Source organism: Musca autumnalis, unplaced genomic scaffold (genome assembly GCF_047663935.1).
Source record: "Musca autumnalis isolate F117 unplaced genomic scaffold, ASM4766393v1 scaffold_2, whole genome shotgun sequence".
In the NCBI taxonomy this organism is placed as follows: Eukaryota; Metazoa; Arthropoda; class Insecta; order Diptera; family Muscidae; genus Musca; species Musca autumnalis.
This window is the reverse complement of record NW_027411755.1, coordinates 75,278,032-75,305,153: the sequence shown is the minus strand read 5'-3', so window position 1 is coordinate 75,305,153 and position 27,122 is coordinate 75,278,032. Positions and strand designations below refer to the sequence as shown.

The following is a 27,122-nucleotide window of genomic DNA, read 5'->3' as shown; positions in this document are numbered from 1 at the left end:
TTCTTTTCTTAAAGGTTTATTATAATGAAGTTGATTTCATAAATTTTTTATACACATTTTTGTTAATATTCTACAATTATTTTTATTTTATTTAACATGGAAATTTCTTATTGCTATTATTTTATAATTTGGATCTTAAAATTAACTTATTTATGTTATGTGTGCTGAATTTTATTATCACTAATATGACTAGAATGACACTCATCCAGTGTTTGTTTTTGTTTTGCTGGCGTTTCAATTAAATAATATAAAAACTAATATTGAATATGAGTTTGTGAAATACCTAATTATATGTGAAATGTATACCTCTCATCAAAAAGGATTCATTCATTCCAATACTTTAATACACATTATGTACATACAAATATTATTGCTAGTTAAAAATATCTACGATATTCATTACGTCTATCCAACCCATCCGTTTTGCCAGATCCAAAATATTACGTTAAATGATACAGCGATTTAGTATCACCAACAATATCGACATCACTGCCTTCTCCATCATCGTCGATATCTTCATCTTCTAAATCGGAATAATCATCAGTGGAATAGTCATTGTGAATAAAACCTATACCACCACCGCCCACAGCAGAATTGCCACCGTCTGCCATCACATGGCCATTGGAGGAGGATATACTGCGCAGCATTTGTAACTGATGATGACTGGGATGATGGGGATGTGCACTTTGTAATTGTTGCTGCTGATGATGAAGATTATGCTGAGCATGATGATTATGTTGTAGGCCGGAGGATGGGTTATTCGAATGTAGTGCTGCTTTCGTTGCCTCACTCAGGCCATTCGATGTATTACCATTAGTTGTAGTGCCGCCGCCATTGCTCAGTGAAATTTGTGAAGATACCGAGGATGCTGACGATGAGCCAGATGATGTTAAAATGCCATTTTTGTTATTACCACTGCCGCCGCCATTTGTATTGCTCCCCGCTCCATCTGAACGTGAAAAGTCAACTGGTTCTGTAAATTGAAAAATGAACGAGAAAATTGCTGGTAAGTTTGGAGGATATTTTTCAATTTCATTCAATATTGTCTTCTAGTCTAATTTGATTTAAGAATTTGTCTTTTCTTTCAATTTATGTAAATGGAAAATGGGTTTGCTTTTCTTGTTTTCGTTCGAAGACAATTTTCTTTGGAAACTCTTTTGTGGGCAAATATAAAGTAAAACTAGTTAAGAGGATAGTTCATTCTTAATGGATTTCTTGTTTAATAGTTTCAATTTTGTGGTTTTCATTGTCTTCCATAAGGAGAAGAATTTTATCAATTTTCTGTAAGAGGTCAATGATGAACGAACGTCTTGGACTAATTGAATAAAAACAAAGTTAAGAAAGGAATAAAATATAATTTTTGCATACTTTTAGGCGCAATAGTCACGAAACAGCTGAGTGCATCACAAACAACAATGTTGTGAGTTAAATTTTCTGCTTAATCTGGCTCTGAGTCTATCTCCATACATACATACATACATGAATATGTTCTCACAACATCTCCCTTCTCTCATATCAATGAGTGCACGCTCAATGATATGGGACCTACTTTTTATCACCGAGTCCGAACTGCGTGTCTTACGACACCACTTGTAGAGAAGTTTTTCATGGATGAAATAATTAGGAAATAAAGCCAGCATTACACTGGTGATTAGGATGGCTCTCACGGTTACACCCAATGAGTTGTAGCCACAAACCTACTGGAAGAGGTGCAGTGTGTGTATGTTTTGCAAGGTATCATCAATTTTAACCCTATAGGAATTTAAACGGCTGCACCATCCCGAGCGTAGTTGAGCCAGAACTACTCTGGTTTGTCGTGACAGCTGAAGCTCCTAAACTGCTATATCTTGATTAGGGTAGCTCTCACGGTAACACTCGACGGGTTGTAACAAACTTACTGGAGTTAGCTGAGTAGGTCTTGCAGATCAGTTGAAAAAGTGCATTGTGTCGTTCGGGCCTGTGCCGCATTCTGGACAGTTGTTTTCACGGTATCATCAATATTTGTCCTATAAGAATTTAGACGGCGGCACCATCACGAACGTTGTTGAGCCAAAGCTACTTTGGATTGTTGTTGTAGCAGCATAGAAACCTACGTAGAAGCATAGGTTTGATGCTGGGTTGGCAGCCGCTGGCCGAAACAATATGGTTTCAGGTCAAGCCGGTACGAATGAACCCGCTGCCGTGGGATTGACTCTGGATTGTCGTGGCAACTGACGCTCCCAAACTGCTATAAATGGGAGATGTTCTCCGCATTCACATGACAGTTGTTTATGGCAACTGCGACTGCATCTGTATGAATGTTATTCAGACCTGGTTGATAGGCCTGTTGATCTAGTGGTTCTATCTCTGGTAACGTTAGACGTCTCTTACTAGATCTTTAAGATTCCTCCTGACATGCCTTAGGGGGGGGTCTATCCACCATATAGTGATTAGGATGGCTATCACGGTAACACCCAAGCTAGTACTGCATTGAGAGCATGTCATTGTGTTGCCGTATTGGAAGAATCTTCGTCTCCTCATGCTGATGGTCCACTAAAGACATGAGAAGGCACCCTGTTGCTGTTCTCAGTTTTAAATACTTTTCCATCGCATTGTACTTATATTTGCGGACTACACTGGTCACATGTGGTCAACAAGCTTTCTTTATCTGAACCCCTAGTGCTGCTGGCTAGGGACTTGAATACTTTGTTCCTACATAACAGCTTTTTGCAGATAGCTGTGGCATACGCGGACGAAGTAAACTTGCTGTTGAATGTGACCCTAGAATCTTGACATATAACATTACCATGACATTCAGTGCTCGCCTCTGTATTCCATGCGGTGAACAGAGTGGGCGTAGATTTTTTGGCAGGTATTTGCATATTCCTAGCATGGAATATTTATACCCTACACCACTATGTGGTAAGGGGTATTATGTGTTAGTGCATTTGTATGTCACATACAAAAGGAAGCGAGATAGACCCATAGTTCCTTCTAGGGGTATACATAGAATCACTTTCTGAGTCGATTTATGCATGTCCGTCCGTCCGTCCGTCCGTTCGCAACATACAGGTCGCATTTGTTGACCGATTTCGCTGAAAATTAGGGAATACAATTTTTTTAGCCGTCGGAAGATCAAGTTCGAAGATGGGCTATATCGGTCCAAGTTTTGGTATAGCCCCCATATAACGGTACCTCCCGATTTAAGGTATTTTATGGATCTAAGCCACATTTTTTGCCCAAACTAGCTGAAATTTTACATTTGAGGTTCTCAATGGCCGCGAAATTGCTCCACTAAAAATTGTCAAGATAGGTCCACGGTTCGGTATAGTCCCCATATGACGATACCTCCCGATTTAAGGTATTTTAGGGATCTTAGCCACATTTTTTGCTTGAACTAGCTGAAATTTTACATATGTGGTTCCCAGTGGCCGGGTGCCACCGTGGTGCAATGGTTTGCACGCCCGCCTTGCACGCAGAAGGTCGGTGGTTCGATTCCCCGCCCAGGCAACACCAAACATTTTTCAACGGTGGCAAAATACCCCTCAGTAATGTTGGCGACATTTCCTGAGTATTTCAGCCTTGAAAAACTTCTCTACAAGTGGTGTCTTAGGACACGCCGTTCGGACTCGGCGATAAACAGTAGGTCCCATATCATTGAGCTAAATATGAATCGGGGTGCACTCATTGATATGAGAGAAGTCTCCCTTGTCCCGTATGGGATGTTGTGGAACAATGTTTTTTTTTTGTTCCCAGTGGCCACGAAATTTCGCCACTTAAAATTGTTAAGATAGGTCCATGTTTTTTTGTAGCCCCCATATAACGGTACCTCCCGATTTTAGGTATTTTAACGATTTTCCCCAAATTGGAGCCATAATTTGCCATTTGGAGTTTAATGAGTTCAAAAAATTTACTTTAATGTTTGTTTTTGGTTATTAAAAAACTTCTTCGTGGCGTTGGAGCTAAGTACTTTCATCATTAAGCCAAGCATTTGCGTATTGGGATGTATACTAATTATTCCATTTTTACATATTTCGACTGGTGTAGGGTATTACATAGTCGGCCCCGCCCGACTTTCGTCTTTTCCTACTGGTTTTTGAATTGAGTTGCACTTATATTCGCGGACCACACTGCCGCCCTAGCTTACTACCGACCGACCTATGACATTATACAATGTATCTTTATCTGCATCCCAAGTGCTGTCGGTTAGGGCCTTGAGGATCTTCTTCCTACATTTCAGCTATTCGCAGAGAACTGTGGCATTCGCGCAGAAGACGTGGACATGCAGTCGAATGTGAGCCTTAGAACCTATGGGTAGTTAGTGGTCGAAATTCTGCTACCATTGATCATGACATTCAACTCAGTGTTCACCTCTGCAGTCCATGTGCTGAACAGAGTGGCAGTAGATTTAGTGGCGGGTATTTGCCTATTCCTAGAGTGGAAAAAGGTGGTTGGATATATGAAATAGGAGTTAAGTGTTTCACAAATGACATCAGGGAAGGTACCTGATGCCAATATAAAAAAAATCATTCGCATACGTTACGTTGAGATCGTAATGTATGCTGCGAATGATCCCCAGTATGATGAGATATCATCCCACCTTAGGGATCTCCCTGTTTCACTCTACGGGGCTTGGACTTCTTGTTTCTGAATTCCACTTACGACCGGCATCCACACATGTTATTGATAATCCAACGCTGCAAACTTGGTCGGAGGGAAGTCAGCTCGGGGTCCTCAAACAGCGAGCGCCACCAACACTGTCCTATCGCACGGCTAGTTTTGGTTGAGTCCTCGTCTAATATGTGTGGGAATGGCGTGCAACGCTGTTGCCATGCTCAATGCCGTCTCAAGAGGGTGGAATACAGGAGAGGTAGAAGCTAAGGAGGTAAGTTCCGGAGATATCACCCCACCTTGGGAAACTCCTTGTTTCACTCTACGGGGCTCGGGGTTCTTGTTCCAGAATTCCACGTACGACTGGCGTTCACACATATAATTAAATATCCAAGGTTTCAAATTTAACCGGAGGGTAGTCTGCTCAATGTCCCCAAACTGCGTGGAGTGCTTGACAGCATCATAGGTTTTCGTTAAGTCTATCGCCACCAACACTATCCTAGCTGACGGCTTGTTATGGTTGAGTCATCGACTAATATGTGTGGATATGCCATGCAGCGCTGTAGTCGTGCTGTGCTGCTTACGGAACCCATGGTGATGATCGGAAACTGTAAAGCTATTTCTGGCGGAACCACCCGTCCATTTTCAATACTTCGGGAAAGATATGGTTGGATAGCAACAGGTTGAGAACTTTTGTACGAATCGCTTTTGCAGCATTCCTTGCTGGCTTCAGTAGCGGGACAACCCTGCCCATTTTCCATTCTTTGGGAACGGTGTGGGCTCGCCGAACCCTCATTTGATAATCTAATCGCTTCTGTCGGAAAAATTGGTCTCATTTTGATTATTCGACCTGCCTGGCTTCAGCAGTGATGATGTCTCGAACCCAATCATCAGAAGGGTTGGGTACATCTCTGAAGCGGTGATTAGTGATCTTTCTCAAGCTAGATCAATTAGCTTTCCCATATTTGATGCAAGTACGGCGTTCATAGATGACGAAATCGGGTTGTAGGCTGACGGAGGCAATTATAGGAAGATACTCCGATCCAAGAGAAACGACGGGTTGCTAGGCGACGTCATTTATCAGACCAGGTGACATGATGGTTATGTCTGGCGAACTGTGACACTCCCCGCTAACTTTGGTTGGGGCATGCTTATTGAGGTTACTGAGACTCTATTTGCCTTCATTCCAGGGTTCGACAGTGACTTAACCGTTACCCAAAATTCACTTATTCCGGTTTTATGTAACCACTTGTTCCGCTTATGCTCAGCAACGCACCTAGTAACTTCCAGTGACAGCTAACTGACTTTGGGGGTCAATGGAGTTGGATCGACGAAGCTCAATACGCTCATTTTCTAATTCCGTCGCCTCTGGTGGGAAATTAGTTGTTCGGGTCATCAGAACGATTGGGCAGATCTCTGAATCGATAATCTCTCAAACTAGACCAATTAGCTTTCCAATGATTAATGAAAGTGCGGCGTTCAGAAGTGATCAAATCAGGTGGTCTGCTGATGGAAACAATTATGGGGAGATGGTCTGACCCAAGATAAACAAGCGGTTGCCAGATGACGTCATTTATCAGACCAGGTGACCCGATGGTTATGTCTGGCAAACTGTGTCACTCTCCGCTAATTCTGGTAGGGGTGTCCTCATTTGCTGTGGAAAACGTCGAGCTATCAATCTGCTTAGCCAGCATTATACCTCTCTGGTCATTTCCAAGGACTGAATGTCACAACTCATGATGGGGATTAAAGTCTCCCAAGACCAGTCGGTTATGACCTTCCAAAAGAGGACTAATGTTGGACCCAGCGTAGTCAGAAATGAATCTCGACAACATATTGATGTTTGTGAGATGTATATACAACAAATGTCTAAATGTCCCCCTGGCTACGTCGGTGGTTGGACCTATATCCTGGTATAGCTATTTATTGGTGGGAGATATAAGTTAAGTAACTCTATTTTGGCAGTTCCTGACATCTGTCTTCTATGCCATACGTCCCATGTGGGGGTCATTAAAGCTGAGCTCAAGCGAGAAAGGTCTTCATTTTACAGAATGGTGCAATTTTAAATCTAATCCCCCTCTTCCACTTCTGGTGGAATTCTTCCCCAGCATGTTGTAACCATAACAGCGCTCTAAGCTGCAAACGTTGTTGAGCTTGGTTTCCTGTACCGACTCATAAAAACCAGTATTTCCTCGATTTTACCTAGGGGTTCATTGAAATTAAATTGCAAAATAGGATGCATTTGGGCTGGTGTTAATTGCTGAGTGTGCGGATGCTGTTGGGGGGGCTGCGGAGGAGTCTCGTATTCTAATGACGACGGCGACTCACTGAGGTCGCATTCATGCAGCAATATAGTCCCTCACATGGATGAGTCCAGAGAAACCCCCTGAGATTCAGTCACTCACGGCATCTATTTCATCTCACCAAAGTTTGAGTGTTTGGATGCCGATGTGACAAACTGAGCATATCCATATTGGTCCTGGGTTTTCCTCCGCCACAACACGTATCGAAAAATATCCAGAGCAGGTATTCCGGGATATGCTGCTCCCAATACAGAAAAATGATCAAAATACAAACATATGTACACTGAGGTGGCAGTCGCTGGTCGGAACATGGGTGTTGTGTGGTTCCGGCTCAATCCGGCAACGAAGAACTCGCCGCCGTGGGATTACACATACATTACATAATGATGTTTCTCGTCATAATAAATAATGTTAGAACAATGTTCTTAATACCAATTGACTTTCCTCTACAATCTGAGCATAGATAGTCCTATAGGATAGTGATGCCCTATAACCAAAAGTGTTGCATAATTTTTTCTAGAGGTTTGCAAATACTAAGTGCCAGACGGTTTAGGCAGAAAAAATTTACAATACGCCAAATATAACACGCTCTAAGTCTTATTTGCCATAAAATATATAAGAATCAGTCACAACACTTCCCGCACCTTTTTTAATTGTTGAAAATATTTTCCATTTTTTTATTGTTTTTGTTTTAGCTTACTATTTTGTAAAACTTACCATTCATCACATCTCTTCGCCGTAGCTGCTTTTTGTGTTTCATGCGACGATTTTGAAACCATGTTTTCACTTGGGTTTCACTCAAACCCAACGATGTGGCCAATTCAACACGTTCGGGTGTCGATAAATAACGTTGGGCTTCAAAACGTTTTTCCAAACCCGAAAGTTGAGGGTCACTGAAGACAGTGCGTGCCTTGCGTCTACGACAATGACGCAAAGCATTGACACCCATACCCAGACCTAAGGCCAATTCTGGCATACAACCGCCGGCAAATAAGTGACCACCACCAAAGAGACCAGCTGAAATGTGCCATAGAGAAAAAGGAAAAAGAAACAAACAATATAAGTAAGGACAATAGTTTTAAAAACAAAAACAATAACATGACTATAATTGAATTATTATTGGCATGTTTAGGGTCATCGAGAAAATAAGTTTGAACCCTAATCAAATGTTGGCATTTTGTTTGGAACAATGTTAATTTTCAAACAAACAACCAACAACCAAAGAGGGTGGGAGGTGTTAATTCAATTTGTAATACCCACAACATGTCAATACAAAATCTTTGTTTTAATTGGAACACTACTGTCCCACACTAATGTTTGATTTTCAAACACTTCTCATTACCTTGTGACAGAAAATAGGGATCCACTGATTTGTATGCACCCGACGAGGGTGACAAATAGCCCAATGTCATTTGTAGAAACCCGTGATCACTGTAGGCAGCACTAGGATATAAAACACTACTGGGTGGTGGTGGTGGCGGTGCATGTGGGTGAGCGGTTGGTGTTGTCATAACCGTCGATTGTGGATGATGTGGTTGTGGCGTAGCTGGGTAGTTATGTTGCTGGTGTGGTAATGAGGACGCATTGGAGGCGGCTACTGATGGTGCTGTGGTTGAATGTGATGTTGTTGTTGTACTAGAATCTGTGGTCGTTGCGGCCGCATGACGTTCTCCGGATTTTAGGGATCTGCAAAGATTGAATGCCAAAGAAATATGCTAAAAAACCATATCATATTTATAGTTTTATTTTTTGTCTGATATTTTTGTTCTGATTTGGCCCTGTTTCTTTGTGTTTTTTTTATTTTCCTCAAAACATCAGCCTTATTTGTTTAGAGAATTATTGACATATTGTTGCCTTAATGTTGCAATTATCACGTAAATTAGAAGCGTCCTATATTTTACACCCTAACTCTTGAAAAAATAATTCAGCCGAAGTGTTTATCTTCTGATTGTTGTTATATCCATCATAGTATGGAAGGTATATTAAGTTTATTATTTGTTTGTAACGCATTGAAATAATCACTTGTGACCCTATAAAGTACATATATTTTTGATCAGGGCAAAATTCTGAGTCGATCACTCTAACATCTCAAAAATGGAGATAGGACGCTGAAATTTTGGGAAGACGCATCTTTTATTTGTAGGCAGATCAAGTTCGATGATGTGATATATCTGTCCACGTTTTGGTATAGTCCCCATTTAACGGTTCCGACAGATTTCAGGTACAGACCAAATTAGCTATAATTTAACAGTTAGGCTTTCAATTGATCAAAAAAACGTATACTCCAAAAATTATGGACATTGGTTCAGGTTTTGGTATAGGACCCTTCGCTAAAAATTGTCAACATAGGTCCATGTTTTGGTATAGCCCCATATAACGGTACCTTCCGATTTTCGGTATTTTGAGGGATTTAGTTATATTGTTTGATTGAACTACGCGCAATTTGACATTTGAGATGCCCTGCAGTCAAAAAACTTCTTCACCAAAAATGTTTAACACATCGTCGGTGTCATGCTTAAGTGTTCCATTTTGGACATTTTGAGATAAAGGTACCTTACAGAGTTTTTAACCATGCTCTTTCAGATTTTTTGGTCGGGTTTTCTCTATCTTCTATAGTTTCTGAGATATTCAGATGCCAGTATGTTCCATATCCGCTTTGTGACCCAAAAAATCTTGTCGTTTTGTTCCATATCCGTAAAGCCTGGCGTATGGAACAAAACAACTTTGAACATTTTAGTTCGATATCCATGTCGTTTGGCGTATGGAACAAAACGAGACAAAAACGAATTGTTCCGCACCAAAAGTGGTGGCGTTTGGAACAAAAAATTGCACATTTTTGCCAAGTTACGAATAATGTGACGCATGGAACAAATAGTTTTAAAGAACTTGGTTTAAAAACTGAAGAATGATACTTTCTAAATCCAAATATTTTTGAATATCGTATTGTTATATGAAAACGAAAATTTATCAATCGTTTAAACAAAAAATCCCTAGTTTAAAGGCAATGACGTAAGTCCACAAAAATATACGCAAAAACGTTCATTCGACTTGAAGCTAGTGTAGACACCGACTAAAAAAATGGTATTATGTATAAGAAAAAGGCGTTTAAATGTATTATGTCACCTTAGAAATGCAAAATATCAATCCGTTTTGATGATTTTACCACAAACAAGTAAAAAAGTATCAGTCGGCTTTGCCGACAGAGATATACCCTCAGCCTGTGTATATGGAAACAATTTTTTCCCAAAAAACGTTTGTATTTAGGGAGTTTTAAAAATTTTGGGCGTTTGAACCGACAAAAATTTTGATTAGGATCAAAGATCAAAAGTTTTGCGGAGGAGATACTAAAAGGAATGGATCGACATTGACCATTATGGAAGTGGATCTCTTGCCACCACATATGGTGCCTATGGGGTTTTTACACCCTTCGGGGTTTTTTCTCAAGAAGTATGGACTTGCCCCTGAAAAAAACTTTTACCATCGTAATTGAGGCACAGAATGCAAGTTGCTTCAACAAAAATAAAAGTGATTCGATATCAGGTCTTAAAGTGGACTTATCCGAAATTTTGTGTAGGAGGTACCGGATGGAGTAGACAAATATAGTCCATATTTGAACCTGATGTATATCTTGTAGATATATTAGGATGTGTAAAGTATGGACCAATTCGGCCACTCCCTTCAAGAGTTATCGTACGAATAATTTTTCCGAACATTTTTTAACTTTTGTGGGGATGGTACCTGAAGGAGTGGACCGATATGGCTTATCTTTGAACTTAAACTATGTTTGGACAAAATATTACTAAGGCTAATTGTTGGGCCGAATCGGCAGATCCGTTCTAGAGTTATCTTGCGCTCAAACCACCTCACACGGTGTCATAGGGGTTTTTGCAACTTTCATGCTATTTTCTCAGGAAGTATGGGCTTGTCCCTAATGAAACTTGTACCGTCGTGTTGGGGGCAGTGAATACAAGTTGCTAAAACAAAAATCAAAGCGATTCGAGAGATGGCCCTAAACTGAACTTTTCCGAAATTTTGTGTGGGAGCTACCTGAAGGAGTGGACCGATTGAGTCCATATTGAAACCTTATCTAAGTCTGGTACACATTTCAGGATGTGTAAAGTATGGACCACATCGGTTACTCCCTTCAATAGTTATCGTGCGCACAAATTTTCCGAACATTTTCGAACTTTTGTGTTGGAGGTACCGGAAGGAGTAGAGCGATATAGCTCATCTTCGAACTTAAACTAAGTTTGGGCAAAATATTACGAAAGCCAAAATTTAAACCGAATCGGTTCATCCGTTCGAGAGTTATCGTGCGCTCCAGCCAGCCAGACAGACAGATGGACGGACATTGCTCAATCGACTCCAAATTGTCTGAAACACATTTCGTCCAAACATACTTGGGGTCTAAAACCATTATTTCGATGAGGCACATTTTGCCCTTCTGAAAGTGTATATGGTAATATTCAAAAATGTTTTACAATCGTTGAAGTTGAGGTTCACCATTTAATAAGTCGCGAACGGTTAATATATTTTATAAAATATGAACATATTTATATTAATTGAAGTGTTTTAGCCACGATCTCATAATATGGACCATAACAAATAATTTATGTGGAAGCTGTGTTGGTGGTAATATTTAAAAATGGGTAAAAATGTGTTGAAGTTTACAAGTTTGTTTGTGTTCTTTCTTGATTTCTGGTTAAACCACGGAAAATTTAGACCTGAGCTCAAAGAAAGAATTGAAGAATACCCCTTGGGCAACATGGTTCTAATGTATGACTTTTCGATATATACACTGCATCCCCCTAAAATCGATGCTGACATTTTGAAGTTTTGAAATCTGGGTTTTTTGAATTTTTCTTATAATTGGAGGGCGCAACCAGATAATTACCCAAACTATTTATTGGATTGTAGAACTCGTGATTCCACGTCGTTTGACGTATATCTCATGAGTGTGCTTCATACAGCTCCCTAGTAATAGGAGTCCAAAGTCGAAATTTTGGTGTGTAAATTTTCTTTAAAAACCTATTTTTTGGCTTCAAAATTTACAACTGTGACTCAGGTACCCTTGAACCCCGCGTGATTTTAGTTTTTTTACGCGCCGGATCTAATGAACCCTTCCGCTTTCAAATCCATCCACTAAAACGGCGGTTATAGATACCTTGAAAGTAGGAAATTCTGCAAAATTATATTTTGATGATTCCGCGCATTGAACCGCGATTTTCTTTGGTTATTTTTACATAAATGGAATCCTTTATACGCAATTATATTATTTTCCAAAACCGTGTGGCATAAATTACCGAGATTCTGGAGTAATATTCGTATTTCGTATAACATAGAATTTGGTAGCACATCCGCGGTTCTTGACGAATTTGTTTAAAATTTGTTACAATGACGTACTTTTTATAGGCGGTCACTGAAATCGGATGCGCCTTATAATCTTATGTACATCGCGCAATTTTTACCCACATAAAGGTTTTTTGAACAGTAAGATGCAGCTGACAGCACACTTTAGCCGCTGAATGAAAAGTGGAAAAATCGCTACATATTGATAGAGATTCACTCGCTGTATCTGAAAAGCGCATGCGCCTTAACTGATTTTAACGAATTCGCGAATTATACGTGTTTTAACTCTTATGTTTTTTCTTTGGTTGTAATTTGAATATTACTTTCTATTTCATTATCCTATTGTTTATCAAAGTAAGCAAATACACTTTCGGGTATGTCATCGCATTTTCCCTGAAGAAGTTTCAGCGAAGTCCGTCAGTCCTTTCATCGAAATTTAGCGAAATAGTAGAATAACTCCCAAATTTTATTTTCTATTTTTCGTATTAAACAAAAAAATATATTTTTGAAATAATATTCCAACAATAAGTTTCGTCTTTTGTTGTTGCTGTAATATGGCAATTATAAATCCTATCGTTAAAAGTTGGTCTCATATTTTTATACGCGTTGTCTAGAATCTGTACGTATTTTTAATTTTTTTTTCGAGTTTTATTTGGACTCTAAATTAGAATAAATTAAATTTACACCAAGATTTTTTCAGTATTTCTTGATTTTCCGCGAAAATAGAAAGACATTTAGTAAATATTTAGGCATCTACGGATAGATATTAAATGCTGTTAACGCTTTATATATACATTTTCTTATTACAGCAAAAATGGAATTTTTTAATATTTGTTCTTTATAAGGGAATAAAACCCCCCATAACTTTGGAGCGCAGCATCCAATTTTGTGAACGCGAATGGATTTGAAACCACGACTTTTTTCTTAATCTATGTTCCAAAAACTGCAGATGTGCTCGGAAAAAATTTGTTAACATTTTTTCCAATGGAATTGCAAAGGAAATTTGAAATTTACCATATACCCTCGTTAGCATAAATGCTGAGGGTATAATAGTGATAAGTTGATGCAATCCCTTAAATAAATGTTAAGGATACCCATAAAAATGGTCCTTATTGTATTTATATGAGAAAAATAAATGTTTCATTTAAAATCCTGATTTTTCAACTCCACTGTAACATTTCATATGAGGGAGGTGGAACATGATTGATAAAAAGTGTTTTGGTTGAAATGTGACAAAACGTGTTCCATGTGACACAAACTGCCAAAAACATGAAAAAAAGATTCCCTGGAACAATTTAGCAACTTTTTGCAATTATAAAAATTTGCCGTAACTTCTAGACTATCACAGATATCTGACTAAAATAAACTACTGGTATATTCTATGAGTTTAGTTAAGTAGAACTGAGCTCTTAAAGTATTTGATTATTGCACCATTTTTTTCCTGTATGACCTTAAACATTAACTTGAGTTTTTCTCGAATCAGGCAAATGGCGTATGGAACACTTAAGCATGACACCGACGACATGTAAGTTCATGTTTAGCTATACCCCCATATAACGGTACTTCCCGATTTTCGGTATTTTGAGCATTTGAGTTAATTATTTGAGGTTCCAAGTGGTCACCAAAGTTCTCTACTAAAAATTTCCAAATAGGTTCGTGTTTTCGTATAGGCCCCATATAACGGTACCTCCCGATTTTCGGTATTTTGCGAATCTAAGCAAAAGTTTGTGACCGAACTGCATGTAATTTGATATTTGACATTCCCTTCAGTCTCCAAACTTCTGCGCCAAAAATGATCAACATAGCTACTTAGAAATTGAAAATTGTGGACAGTAAAGGAAACTAATTATTCCATTTCACAATATTTTATTCACAATATTTTATGGTAAAGGGTATAAAAAAAGTTCAGCCCGGCGTAACTTAAAGATTTTTTACTTGTTAACTTCAGAAGTACACAGAAGGTCTTACCGAAAATAATAAATGCGTTTGAAGAAACACAAACAGAATATGACCTGAAGCTATAATTTCCACAGTTTGCACGTGAGAAGTTGCGACAAAAATACTTCGAACTGAAATTATTCTGACTTGACTTCAAATGACTTCAAAACACTTTAACAAAATATTGCAGACGTGGGTCCACGTTTTCGCGTAGTTCTAAACTAACAAATCATCGCAATTTGAAGTATTTTATAGTTACAAACATATTTTTCATTCTCATGGGAACTTCTCAGCGAAAAATATGGGTCAATGATATGGTATAGCCTCCTCACCTAAGACATTTTACTGTTTTTCAAATGGAATAGAGTGCAATTCTGTACGGGGGGCTCTCTCTTCGCATAGGAACCTATTCGCGAAAAATTAATATTGACCAAATTTTCAAATTGAACAGGCTTAAATACGGAGCTGTGGGTCTAGAGCACTTAATTATAAAGAAATGTAATATCGGCCCACTTTTGTCCAATCCTATACATTGTAGGATTTTAATATGTATTTTTTGTTCTCAATGTATACCTCATAAATTGAACACCCCGATTTTTATTTCATTCTCAAAATTTTCAATCTAAAATGTATAATGTATAATTCGTGCTTAAAATACAATAATAAAATAAATCTGTTTATCGCGCTGCACTTTAGGTAATTTGGACAGGTTTTGGTTCAAAAAGTCAATTTTTGCACTTCAAATAACCGGAGTTTTTTATTTGAATTGTTGGAAGAGCATGTAAAAGTATATGTAATCTGTTTTCAACAATATTCCAAAACGGCGGTATAAATCGAAGTTAAATTCGAAATTTCGAAGACAAAACAAAAACAATTTAGAGAGGGCTATAGTCGGACGGGACCGACCACGATTATGGTTACACTGCAAACAAATAAAACTAACCAGCAAAACAAAACCTTACTAAATAATGGGTTGTTATAGCACTAATTGGTAGTCGTAAAAAAGAGAATATTTGTCGGGACGACTGCTGCCTTTATTAAGACCCACGGGTACAACCGAAATGTCAGCACCTGTGTCGATTAGGAAATATTTTCCTAGAGATTTATCATAAACAAATAGGCGATTAGTTTTGCTAGAGCGATCACTGCTCGCCTCTAGTGACCGCCTTATTGGTTTCCCGATTGTTGATTGCTTTTGAACGTGCATGGTTGTCGGCACTTATTTGCTCTTTGTCCGAATCGGCGGTGATAATAGCATATATCTGATGCGTTGGAGTTGGTACGTCTGTTGCTTCGAGACCTACTTCCAGAAGTTTTCGTTGAACGAGTTTCGTGCAACTGCTGGACCGCTGCACTGTGGTTTAGCTTGTATGGGAGAGAGCGACAAAAATATTTCTAATCAAGATATCGATCTGAAAATTTTACCGTAAACTCGTAGTGACTAGAAGATAATTTTCCCCAAAAATCGTCAGGATTGATCCACTTTTAGGTATAGACCCCCATAACGGTACTTCCAGTATTTTTATTCATTTCAAGATTTTGTCTATATTTTCAAAGTGAATTCGCTGTAATTTGACATTTTGTGTTCTTTGGTGGTATTAAACATCTTGCGTGGGTCCATGGTCGATAGAGGTCCATGTTTTGGTATATCCCAAATATAGACGTAATTCCCGTTTTTTATAATTTCACTATTATGGTCATATTTTCCAACTGAATGTGCTGCAATTTGACATTTCGAGTTTTTAATCTATATCAAGCATTCTTGTCAAAATTCTTCAATATATGTCCACAATTTGGTAGTCCTAAATCATGTTAACTCCCGATATTTGTCATATTTAAGTATTTTTCCTAAATTCTCTACAAAAACGTATGTAAAAATCAAAACATTTTATGAATTTTATTCTTGACATGGATTAACTGGTAACAAGTATCAACAATATGAGGCAAAGAATATTCTTACTAGGTGCGTTAACATATCGACCCAGGGCCTACCAGATTATATTAGATGTGAACAATGTCCTATAGGTCTCAAACAGGGAATATCTGGAAACTAGGATGGATTATGGGATTTTTAGTTCGCGAGGATGGGTTGGCATCTATTACAATAAATACTAGCTACAGGATATCTCGATTAGGAGAGTTCCCAGATCGACTCAAAATGTATCAGGATATATAAACAGTAAACAAGACCACACAAGTGTTTCTGCTTGCCAATATAACCATTCTACGTTGTTTAGTTTTCCGTGTGGAGTTTAAATCTACGGCAGACCTTCAGCGTTCTTAATTTTAACGGCAGATAATTTTTTTCTAACTCTGGACACTACCACGAAAATTTATATAGAAATAACGTGAGGATCCGTGAGGATCCAAGGTACTAAAAGTCTATTTCTTTTCAAAATATTAAATAAAAAACCCTCACAAAAATACATTTCAAAAGAGATCAATTTTACTACAAAATAAACATACAACTTTATGATGTTATCAATTAAAAACAATAACAATACCATTAACTTTACCTTCCATTTCTTACTACAGTATTTTTACACATTAGTTTTTTGTGATATCACTTGTAACTTATCACTACGTCAATGGACATTTCAAAGTCTCAATTTCTTCAAATGGAAATGCTCATTTCTGTGGCTCTGCTTTAGCAAGTACCGTTAGAAGTTATAAAAAGAACGCCGGAATACTAAAATTTTATGTGTCTAAGATAGATTTCAATAGTTACCATCACAATTTGTAGACATCGATTTTTGTATTTTTGTCGCGGGCTGGGACCACTGTGCGCTGCAGTGATAGACATCGCTGAGAGATCGAATGATGTCTTTCCGACTGCAACACTTGAAATGCCGTTGGGTGTTGATACGTCTGCGATTTTGTCAGCCATCTTTGCAATTGCTTCTAGGGATTCCGACGATGTAGACAAGATTGCTTGTGTATGTGCCGGTAGTCGTTGCATCCACATTGTACGCAGGAAATCGTCGTTGACACCACCATTAGCAAGATTTTTCATTTCCCGGAGCAGGATACTCGGCTTCTTATCACCAATTTCCAAATTATTGAGAAGTTGCTTTATGCGTTTTACCTCAGACACGGAAAAATGTTCAATCAAAGGTTTTTTTAATTGTGTATGTATGTATCGGCAGGAGGATTTAAAACTATGTCGCTTACATGAGTAAGCAATTCTGTATCTAATTCGGTGATTATTATGTAATACTTTTTTCCTCCGAGTCAATTCCATTCAAAGCAAATTGCGCCTCCACGTGGACAAATCAAAGAGACGGATTCTCGATTCTCTGTTCCGGATTTGTCTGTCATTGTTGAGTTTCGAGCACAAATTAGGCTGCTTGAAAAATATACAGCGTCGAGGGTCACCAATTCATCGACGAGGGAATTAAAACACAACCGATAATTTCTAAAGCTGAATATGAATTGACTTTATTTTATTTTCACAAAACTTTTATTATTAAATCAAAGCCTACTAAATTATTTTATATTTATATTGTATATTAGTAGTAAAGTATGTTTGGCAAAAGTATATACATATATATATATATATATATATATATATATACATCAAGTATATATTCTTGACTAAAGTATAGTCCTACACCCTCTACTAGCCCATTATTATAACAAGGGCATGTCGCACTGAATAACTAGTTATTGTGCGACTACTATAACAACTAGTAGTTATTTTATGGCCACTTGAAGGAGAAAAATAAGTTTAAACCACCAACTGTTTTTTTAACAAAAAGTACCCGACGCTGAGCGTTGAACACACAACCCTCGGATTTGTAGTCAGACACGCACGCTCTGTGCCACTTTGTAATGGGTTAGACAATGACTAACGGATCCGAAATTTTGCTGGGTAGGCTGTAACTCTGTTATCTGAACACATACTTTAACATAATTGGCATCAATTGAAATATCAAGAGTTTCTCTTCTAAACATAATTTACGTGGATGGAACCTATCTTCCATGAAGGAGATATAGTAATTATACAAAACATTTTTTATCAAATTTCACACCAAAGTTTTGGTCCACTTAACCCGCTAAATATTATCTGGTCATCACGTTAAAGGGCAAGTTTCACCTTTGTCGTAAACCCAAAACATAGTTAACATTTTACACCGATTAGATTATTATTGCAACCTATAGAGCCGCTGCAAAATCGGGTTTTGGTTAATTTCGCACACAAAATATTTTACGATCATCACCAAAAACTAATCGTTGGTCGAAACCCGACCTCCATAAAATTTTCGAGATGGTTCATAATTTCGGACTGGAGTTTGATTACGATTTTTAATGGCCTGACGGACCGAAGGACACTCATCTCAAAATCGATTTATTTCGTCGAGATATGCATTTTGGTATTCGCGGATCAACATTTTAGTTCCTTCTAACTAAACAAAATGGTATAATGGTAAAACAAAAATTGTTGTTCGTTACAAACTTAGTTTCATATAACCGACGTTCGCTTTAACCGAATTCCGCTGTATAATTCGTTGTTTTACCTCACTTCTGCATATAAATCATTAACAATTTTTAAAAATCCGATAAGTACACCGCTATAAATTTTTGTCAAAAAAAGAAAACAATGAATTATACTTGAAAATATAAAACAACAAAACTTCAAAACGTTTTAAAAATTGTATACAGATTTTTCCTCATACTACCTTGAGCTTACAAAAATTTAACCAGAATTAAAAGCAACATGCTATTAGCTTCAATCTTGTATTAACTTTGCCGCTGTGGAAGTAACTAAAACCACACATTTTGTATTATAAAAATTAACTTGTCATAGCACCTGTAACTATTTTGCCGCTGGAAAAGTAACTAAAACTTTATGGAACATTCGAAATTATAGAAAATTTGCACGAAAACATGCGGCTCCTGCAAAAGGATTCAAAAGCCTTAATTAGTTCTGGAATCTACAGACCCCTCAGCTTCAATATACTATATCTTTTGTCGTTGGCATAGTAACAAAAACTTATAACATAATTTCAATTGAACTTAATTTTCTAAAGCTAAGGTCACATTAGGCAAATATTTGATTGAAATTTTTTCCCATATTTGCCCAAACAAGTGTGAATTACACACAGATTTGATTTTGTGTTCACATTAGGCTGATTGCGAATGCATATAGCAAATTTCTGCCGGATATATTTTTGCTTTCTTCAAATCTTTAGTTTTCTTGTTTGCCTTTGAATAACACTTGGCAAAGAAATATATCGTCTGCCTCCTCGAAAAAGGTCGTAATTCCATTTTCATAATTTTTTTTAGGAGGAAGAACAAATATTCCACCGCTTTCTGTATTAAAGATTTTGTTATGGTGGTAAAGGCAGTATTCTTCGCTTATTTATTCCGCTTCAATACATTTATTTTGTTTGATCAAATTCCATCGCGTTCCCTTGTACAATTTTCTATTTTTTCCAGGGACTTACGACCTTTTCCTACAATTTACGGATATTTTAAATAAAATATTTATACTTTGTTTTGTCCAATATTCGTGTAACATCGCGAACCCCTCGTAGACCCCCTTCCCTTGCCATTTTTTATATATTGACGAGATAAAGCGATCTAGCTATGTGTCTCCGTCCGTCCATTAACAATTGTAATAAAACTCCAGGCCTCAATTATGGACTGATCGTCACGAAATTTTGGGGAGAGGTCGGGTTCCGACCAAAAGTGACCCCATTAGATGTTTGTTATGATCGCAATGAGTGAAATGGACCAAGCCCAATATTTTTACCCGATTTTGTAGCTGTCCTGTAGATCGCAATAAAATTCCGATTGGCGCGAAATTTTAAGAATCACTTGAGTTTAAGACAAAGAAGAAGCTTGCAATTTAACATGCAATTTAATAATTAGTAGGTTAATTGGACCAAAACTTTTGGTTGAAAACACAACAGATAGCAACAGCATATTCCACTCAAATTGGGCAATTGCTTAATGAAAGCACTCCTCGTCCCGATAACATATCAGCACAATGGCAAAGTATTGCCCACTCCATGCAAACAGCCCCAAAATCCATACTTGGCTAAAAACACAACAGATAGCAACAGCATATTCCATTCAAATTGGGCAATTGCTAAATGAAAGCACTCCTCGTCCCGATAACATATCAGCACAATGGCAAAGTATTGCCCACTCCATGCAAACAGCCCCAAAATCCATACTTGGATACCAGAGACCTCCACCAAGGAACCCAGGTGTGACCAGGAGTGTCGTGCTGCTACCGAAGAGAAAAATGCGGCATATAGGGCGCCTCTAAAATCAATAGCAACGCGTATCGCACGACGGTGGTATAGGGAGAAAAGAAGAGACGAGAAACGTCTTTTTGGCAGGAAAATGTGAGAAATGAAGTTGCGGGAGTGTGAAAAAATCGAGATGTACAGGAGTCAGAATGAAGTCCGAAAATTCTACCAAAGAGTGAAGCATCAAACTGATGGCTTTGGTACACAAGAAGGGAGATAAGACTGTGTGCTCCAATTACAGGGGCATAGTTTGCTCCCTATTGCATATAAGATATTATCTGGCATAATGTGTGAGTGACTAAAGCCAATGGTCAATGAAATAATTGGACCCTAAGAGTGCGGCTTTAGACCGGGTAAATACACCATTGACCAGAAATTTACCTTGAGACAAATCCTGGAAAAGACCCAAGAAATGCAGATCGACACCTCTCCAAAGAGTTTAATGTCAAAAGATCACAGATCTCGCACCATCTGTGAATTTGGTACCTACAATTTTGAGGTAGTAAAGGACTTCGTCTACCTCGGCACCCCATAAACACAACAAACAACATCAGTTGTGAAATGTCAAAAAGAATAGTGTTGGCCAACAGATGCTACTTTGCACTGAGTAAGCAGTTTAGGAATAAAGCCATATCTCGTCAAACAAAAATAACACTTTACAAAACACTGATATTGCCCGTGCTAATGTATGGTTCCGAAGCATGGTACTTGCGCAAGCAGATAAGGCAGTGCTTGGTGTGTTCGAGAGAAAAATTCTTGGAAATATCTATGGGCCAATCTGCGTTGACGGCGAATATTGACGTCGTATGAAGAACGAGCTATATGAACTATACAATGACATCAATATAGTTGAACGAATCGAGATACAACGATTGCGATGGCTAGGTAATGTCATAAGAATGAGTGATGATGAACCCGCGAAAGAGGCGTATAAATGCGGGCCGCATGGAGGTTCACGCAGATGTGGAAGGCCAAAGCTTCGTTGGAGCGAATAAGTGAAACGTGACATCAGAAAGCTACATATCCCAGATACAGCAGCAAACAGAGAGGATTGGAGATCTTTGTTAGTTCCGCTTATGGAACAAATGTTCTGTAAAAAGCCAGCTAAGTAAGTAGTAAGTAAGAGGATGATTGTCTAGGATAATCAAAATATTGGATAAAAAAAAACAAAACACCGATTTTTAATGACCTTCAGCCGAAACATCAAATCAATATTATTTTTTTTCGGACTTCATTCTGACTCCTGTTTATCTCAATTTTTTCACACTCCCCCAACTTCATTTCTCACTTTTTCCTGCGGAAAAGACGTTTCTCGTCTCTCCTTTTCTCCTTATACTTCAGTCGTGCGATACGCGTTGCTATTGATTGTATATTCGCCCTATATGCCGCATTTTTCTCTTCGGTAGCAGCACGACACTCCTGGCCATACCATGGGTTCCTTGGTGGAGGTCTCTGGTATCCAAGTGTGGATTTTGCGGCTGTTTGCATGGAGTGGGCAATACTTTGCCATTGCGCTGATATATGGAGTGGAATATGCTGTTGCTATCTGTTGTGTTTTCAACCAAAAGTTTTGGTCTATTAAACCTGCTAACTATTATCTGATTACCATGTTAAATTGCAAGCTTCTTCTTTGTCTTAAACTCAAATCATTCTTAAAATTTCGCGCCGATCGGAATATTATTGCGATCTACAGGACAGCTACAAAATCGGGTAAAAATTTTGGATTTAGTCCATTTTACACCTTGCGATCGTAACCAACATCTAATGGGGTCACTTTTCGTCGGAACCCGATCTCTGCCCAAAATTTCGTGACGATCGGTCCATAATTGAGGCCTGGAGTTTTATTACAATTGTTAATGGGCGGACGGACACACATAGCTAGATCGCTTTATCCCGTCAATATATGAAAAATGGCAAGGGGAGGGGGTCCACGAGGGGTTCGTGATGATACACGAATATTGGACAAAACAAAGTATAAATATTTTATTTAAAAAAATCCGTAAATTGTAGGAAAAGGTCGTAGGTCCCTGCAAAAATACAAAATTGTACATGGAAAAGGTCGTAAGTCAAAGGTCGACATCCAATTATCTCCCAAACGCGATGGAATTTGATCAAACAAAATAAATGTATTGAAGCGGAATAAATAAGCGAAGAATACTGCCTTTACCATAATAAAATCTTTAATACAGGATAAAAAAAGCAAAATCAATATTAGGAATTCTGTTACTCTTTTTTTGGTTACCTGCACAAGTCGGTGAAATTAAATCGCAAAAATACTATGAAGATTTTAATTAAAAGTTAGCAGTCGTGTTGCTATTGGCTGAGCTTAGCAACTTCTTTAGCGATCATAAGCTAACTTACCGAAAATTTTCGTTAATTACCGAAATGATAAGCAATATTTAGCCGATTTTTCTCGGTAACGGCAAGTGAATTAGATAATCCCAAAATATCCCAAAAATAGTACGTAAGGGAAAACATTTCAATTTTATGTATGTACAACAGTTTTTTTAACCCATGCTGACCCCTAAAAATGTTCGATTAAACTTTTCGTGGCGATCGGACGAAAATTGCGACCTCTAGAGTGATTACAAAGTTTAGATAGACACTAGACGGACGGGCAGGGCGAAGGACATGCTAGACTTTACAAAGTCCCCCTTAAGTTTTTTTGGACGAAATCCGTTTCAGACATTTTGGAGTCGATTTAGCCCAGTCCGTCGTAATGACTGGCTGTATGGTGCTCACTTTGAAGAATTGTTCAATAGATTTAGTTCAAATTTTGGTTATCGTAATATTTTGTACAAACTTAATTCAAGTTCGATTGTGAGTCATATCGGTCCACAAGTTCGGGTACTTCACCCACAAAAAAATCAATATATTTAGCTGAAAGGGTGTGTACAATAGCTCTTATAACAAGTAACCGATTTGGTCCAAACTTTGCACATCATAATAAAGGGTGTCCCAACTAGAACGCAATTTTTATACCCTCCACCATAGGATGGGGGTATATTAAGTTTGTCACTACGTTTGTAACTACTCGAAATAATCATTGTAGACCCCACAAAGTATATATATTCTTGATCAGCGTGCAATTCTACATCGATATAGCCATGTCCGTCCGTCTGTCTGTCTGTCCGTCTGTGGAAATCACTCTAGCGTCCGAACGGATTGACGTAGGTTGATGACATTTTGGGAAAATATGTTATATTTACGTAGGACTTTTGGTATTGAAAGCGGGCTATGTAGGTCCACGCTTTCGTATAGCCCCCATACAAAATGACGCGTGACGCGTCGTCGTTTTAACGAATTTTTAAGATATTTGGCCCATTTTACCACCGAATTGGTTGTAATTTGGTACTTTGTATCTTCAGAGGCCAAAAAATATTCCTACCAAAGTTGGGTTATATAGGTCCACGTTTTGGTATAGCCCCCATATAAGGCCCCATATAAAGTACGCGTCATTTTAATATATTTTGAATGTATTAGACCCATTTGACCACAGAATTGGTTGTAATTTGGTATTTTGTGCCTTCAGAGGCCAGAAAACATTCCTACCAAAGTTGGGTTATATAGGTCCACGTTTTGGTATAGCCCCCACATAAGGCCCCTTATAAAGTACGCGTCATTTTAATATATTTTGAATGTATTTAGACCCATTTGACCAAAGAATCGGTTGTAACTTTGTATTTTGTGTTTCCAGAGGCTAAGAAACATTTCTACCTTAAAATGTTTATATAGGTACACGTGTTGATATAGCCCCCATAATACCATATCTCCCGATTTTCGATATTTTGAACGTTTTAGCCTCATTATCTCACCGAGATGGCTGAAATTTGGCATTTAGTCTTCTTTAGGCGTATAAAACTTTCCCCCAGAAATTTTTAGATATAGGTCCACGCCATCATATAGCCCCCATAGAACGGTACCCTCCGAATTTCGGTATTTTGAAGGTTGTGGCCATATTAATCCACCGAAATGGCTGAAATTTGTGGTGGAGGGTATAAAAAGTTCGGCCCGACCGAACTTAACGCTTTTCTTACTTGTTAAATTTGGCACCATTCGAAGTGTCATTGTTTGACATTTGAACAATTGTTATTGTTTGCTAGTAGAAGGTGCATGGTTAGTAAAAATGAAGCGCTACACGAATGAACAACGCATTCTCATTGTGAAATTGTTTTACCAAACTGGTGAAAGTTTTGCGGCTATAGTTCGCAAATTGCGATCAATTTGGGGTCACAATAATGCTCCAAAACAGTCAACTGTAAAGAGATTAATGGATAAATTTGCCGAAAATGGGTCTGTTGGTGATGTAAAGACAACAACGCGGCTTCAACCAGTTCGATCGACCGAAAATATCGCAGCTGTACGTGATGATGTTGTTCAAACTCCATCCACCTCAATTCGACACCGAGCTCAGCAAATTGGTGTCTCCAAATCCACTATGCAGCGAATTTTGATCAAAGATTTACATCTTCATGCATACAAAGTTCAATTGACTCAGGAACTGAAGCCAGCGGACCATGGACAGCAAAGGGAGTTCGTTAATTGGGTATTGGGGAAACAACATGAAAATGCTGATTTTGCCGATAAAATCATCTTCAGTGACAAGGCCCATTTCCATCTTGATGGCTTCGTCAATAGGCGGAATTGTCGCATTTGGGGTGAGGAAAATCCTCGAGTGATTCACGAGAAGCAAATGCATACTCAACGTGTCACTGTGTGGTGTGGTTTTTGGGCTGGAGGAATCATTCGACATTTTTTTATGAAAATGAGGCAGGTCAAGCGCAAACAGTCAATGGTGTTCGGTATCGTGAAATGATAACCAGTTTTTTCTTGCCTAGAATTGAAGAAATGAATGTGGAGGGCAGAGAAACAATTCATTTGCTGCATCAGTCATTTCCCGGTCGTGTTATTTCGAGTTTTGGACGCCTAGATATTGCGATTTAACAACTTTAGATTTTTTCTTTTGGGTTTTTTGAAGTCGATGGTTTACGCGAATAAGCTTAAAAGAGGAAATTGGACGCTGCATTAATGAAATACCGCAGCATTTATGCAAAATAGTCGTTTAAAATTTCGTTTAAAGATCGTAAAATTTCTTCCAAATGTACATCACATTTTTGCTTAAGTGCAGTTTAAGAGCTGTTCGAGGATCTTTTTGTCATTGTAATTTACCGAAGGTTCTTCTTCTGGTCCTATGGTGACGTAATATTTCTCTCAAACTTAAATCAAATTCGAACATGAACGTCGCATACAAAAGTTCAAATTTCTCGATTAGGTTCTGTTTAAGGACTGTTCGAGGATTATTTTGAGATTGTCCTTGGGATTTTAAATTATAACGATATAATTATTTTCGAGTGCAAGACCGTGCTTCCTGTCATAATAACCAAAAATCTCGACTAAAATAGCTCACACGATAACTATAGAAAGAAAAGACTCCTAAAATTTTATCCAGTTCCAAAATGGACTGTCGAGACAAAAATAGCTCGACTCTGCAGCCCTGATTTGAACTTACCTTTCTTTTTGTATAATCCTTTGATATTCTTCGGTATCATGGCGACGATCACTTAACAACGAGTGTTTATTAGTTGAATGATTGTTGTAATCTCCAGAAGGCAGTGATGTTGTTAATGATCCTGACGATGATTTTAATTTGTCACTTGAATTATTATTATTAGATATGTCATGATTATTTGAGGATTTTTGTGAAGTCTTGGAATTGGTAATTGATTTTAATTTTGTCAAACTACCACTATTGTTGTTATTTTGTGCATTATTATTATTATTGTTGTTATTATTTAAATTTTGACATAAAATATGTTCAATTGAAAAAGGAGTTTTAGAAGACACTACCATTGTTGTTGTTGGTGTAGCCGTATTGACTGGAGAGGAGGTGACTTGATGTAATGCCGTCGCTTGCTGTTGTTGGTGCTGGTGATGATGATGTTGCATGATTTGTGGTAATTTGGCAACTAAATTGGTAGGCGACGAGGCAGGTGGTGGAGTTTGGGAGTTTGTTTTAAGTACGTTGCTTAAATGTTCACTTATTTTTAAGGACATTTTCTTTCTTCTTCGAAAATTAATTTTTCTTTTAATAACACTTTGCAATTTTCCTTATTTTTTCCACTTTTTGATATCCTTTTATTTATAACTTTAACTAGATTCTGTTTGAAACCCCGTTATGTAATTTGCGAATCATTAAAAGCAGTTGTTTGCTCGTTGACGGTTGCATTAACAGTGATTTATGGCAAATGTACCGCAAAATCATTATTGATGCTTTAGCAGAGAGAAATGTCCGCATATGCATGCATCATCCCCCTCCCATAGAGTGAGAGGGAACAGGGGAAAGAGCCATCTAACAACCCTTCAACCATCTTTTGATGACTGTAAATCAATTTAATTATCCTTTTTAGTTGTGAATCACCCTCAAGCTCTCAGTTGCTGTTGGTAGGAAAGAGAGTAGATACAAATGTGCTAAATTTCCCCCCATTTGGTCCAAGCCACTCCTTTTTTGCACTGCATACATTTGTCTCTTTCTTTCTACTCGTAAATCAATTGATATCTCTCTCATTTCATAACCATTCAAAGTTTTTATTTTTTTTGTGACTTCTTCCACTTTACTGTGGGTAACCATTTTCCTTTTGTGTGGCGGGAAAAAATTCCCTTAAATGAAATGACTGTCATCATC

General features: G+C 38.0%; 2 protein-coding genes across 2 annotated transcripts in view; both read right to left on the bottom strand.

Moving 5' to 3' along the window:
• LOC141392833 (GTP-binding protein 10 homolog) overlaps nt 1-27,122 on the bottom strand; it is a 112,635-nt gene that overhangs the window by 54,434 nt on the left and 31,079 nt on the right. The window lies entirely within an intron of this gene.
• On the bottom strand, nt 57-26,673 carry bsh (brain-specific homeobox). Its single transcript, XM_073965803.1, has 4 exons — nt 25,950-26,673; nt 8,236-8,579; nt 7,611-7,910; nt 57-973 (listed from the first exon to the last, which is right to left on the bottom strand). Exons 1-4 carry the CDS (start codon nt 26,492-26,494, stop codon nt 441-443), a joined length of 1,722 nt encoding a protein of 573 aa, XP_073821904.1. The 5' UTR covers nt 26,495-26,673; the 3' UTR covers nt 57-440.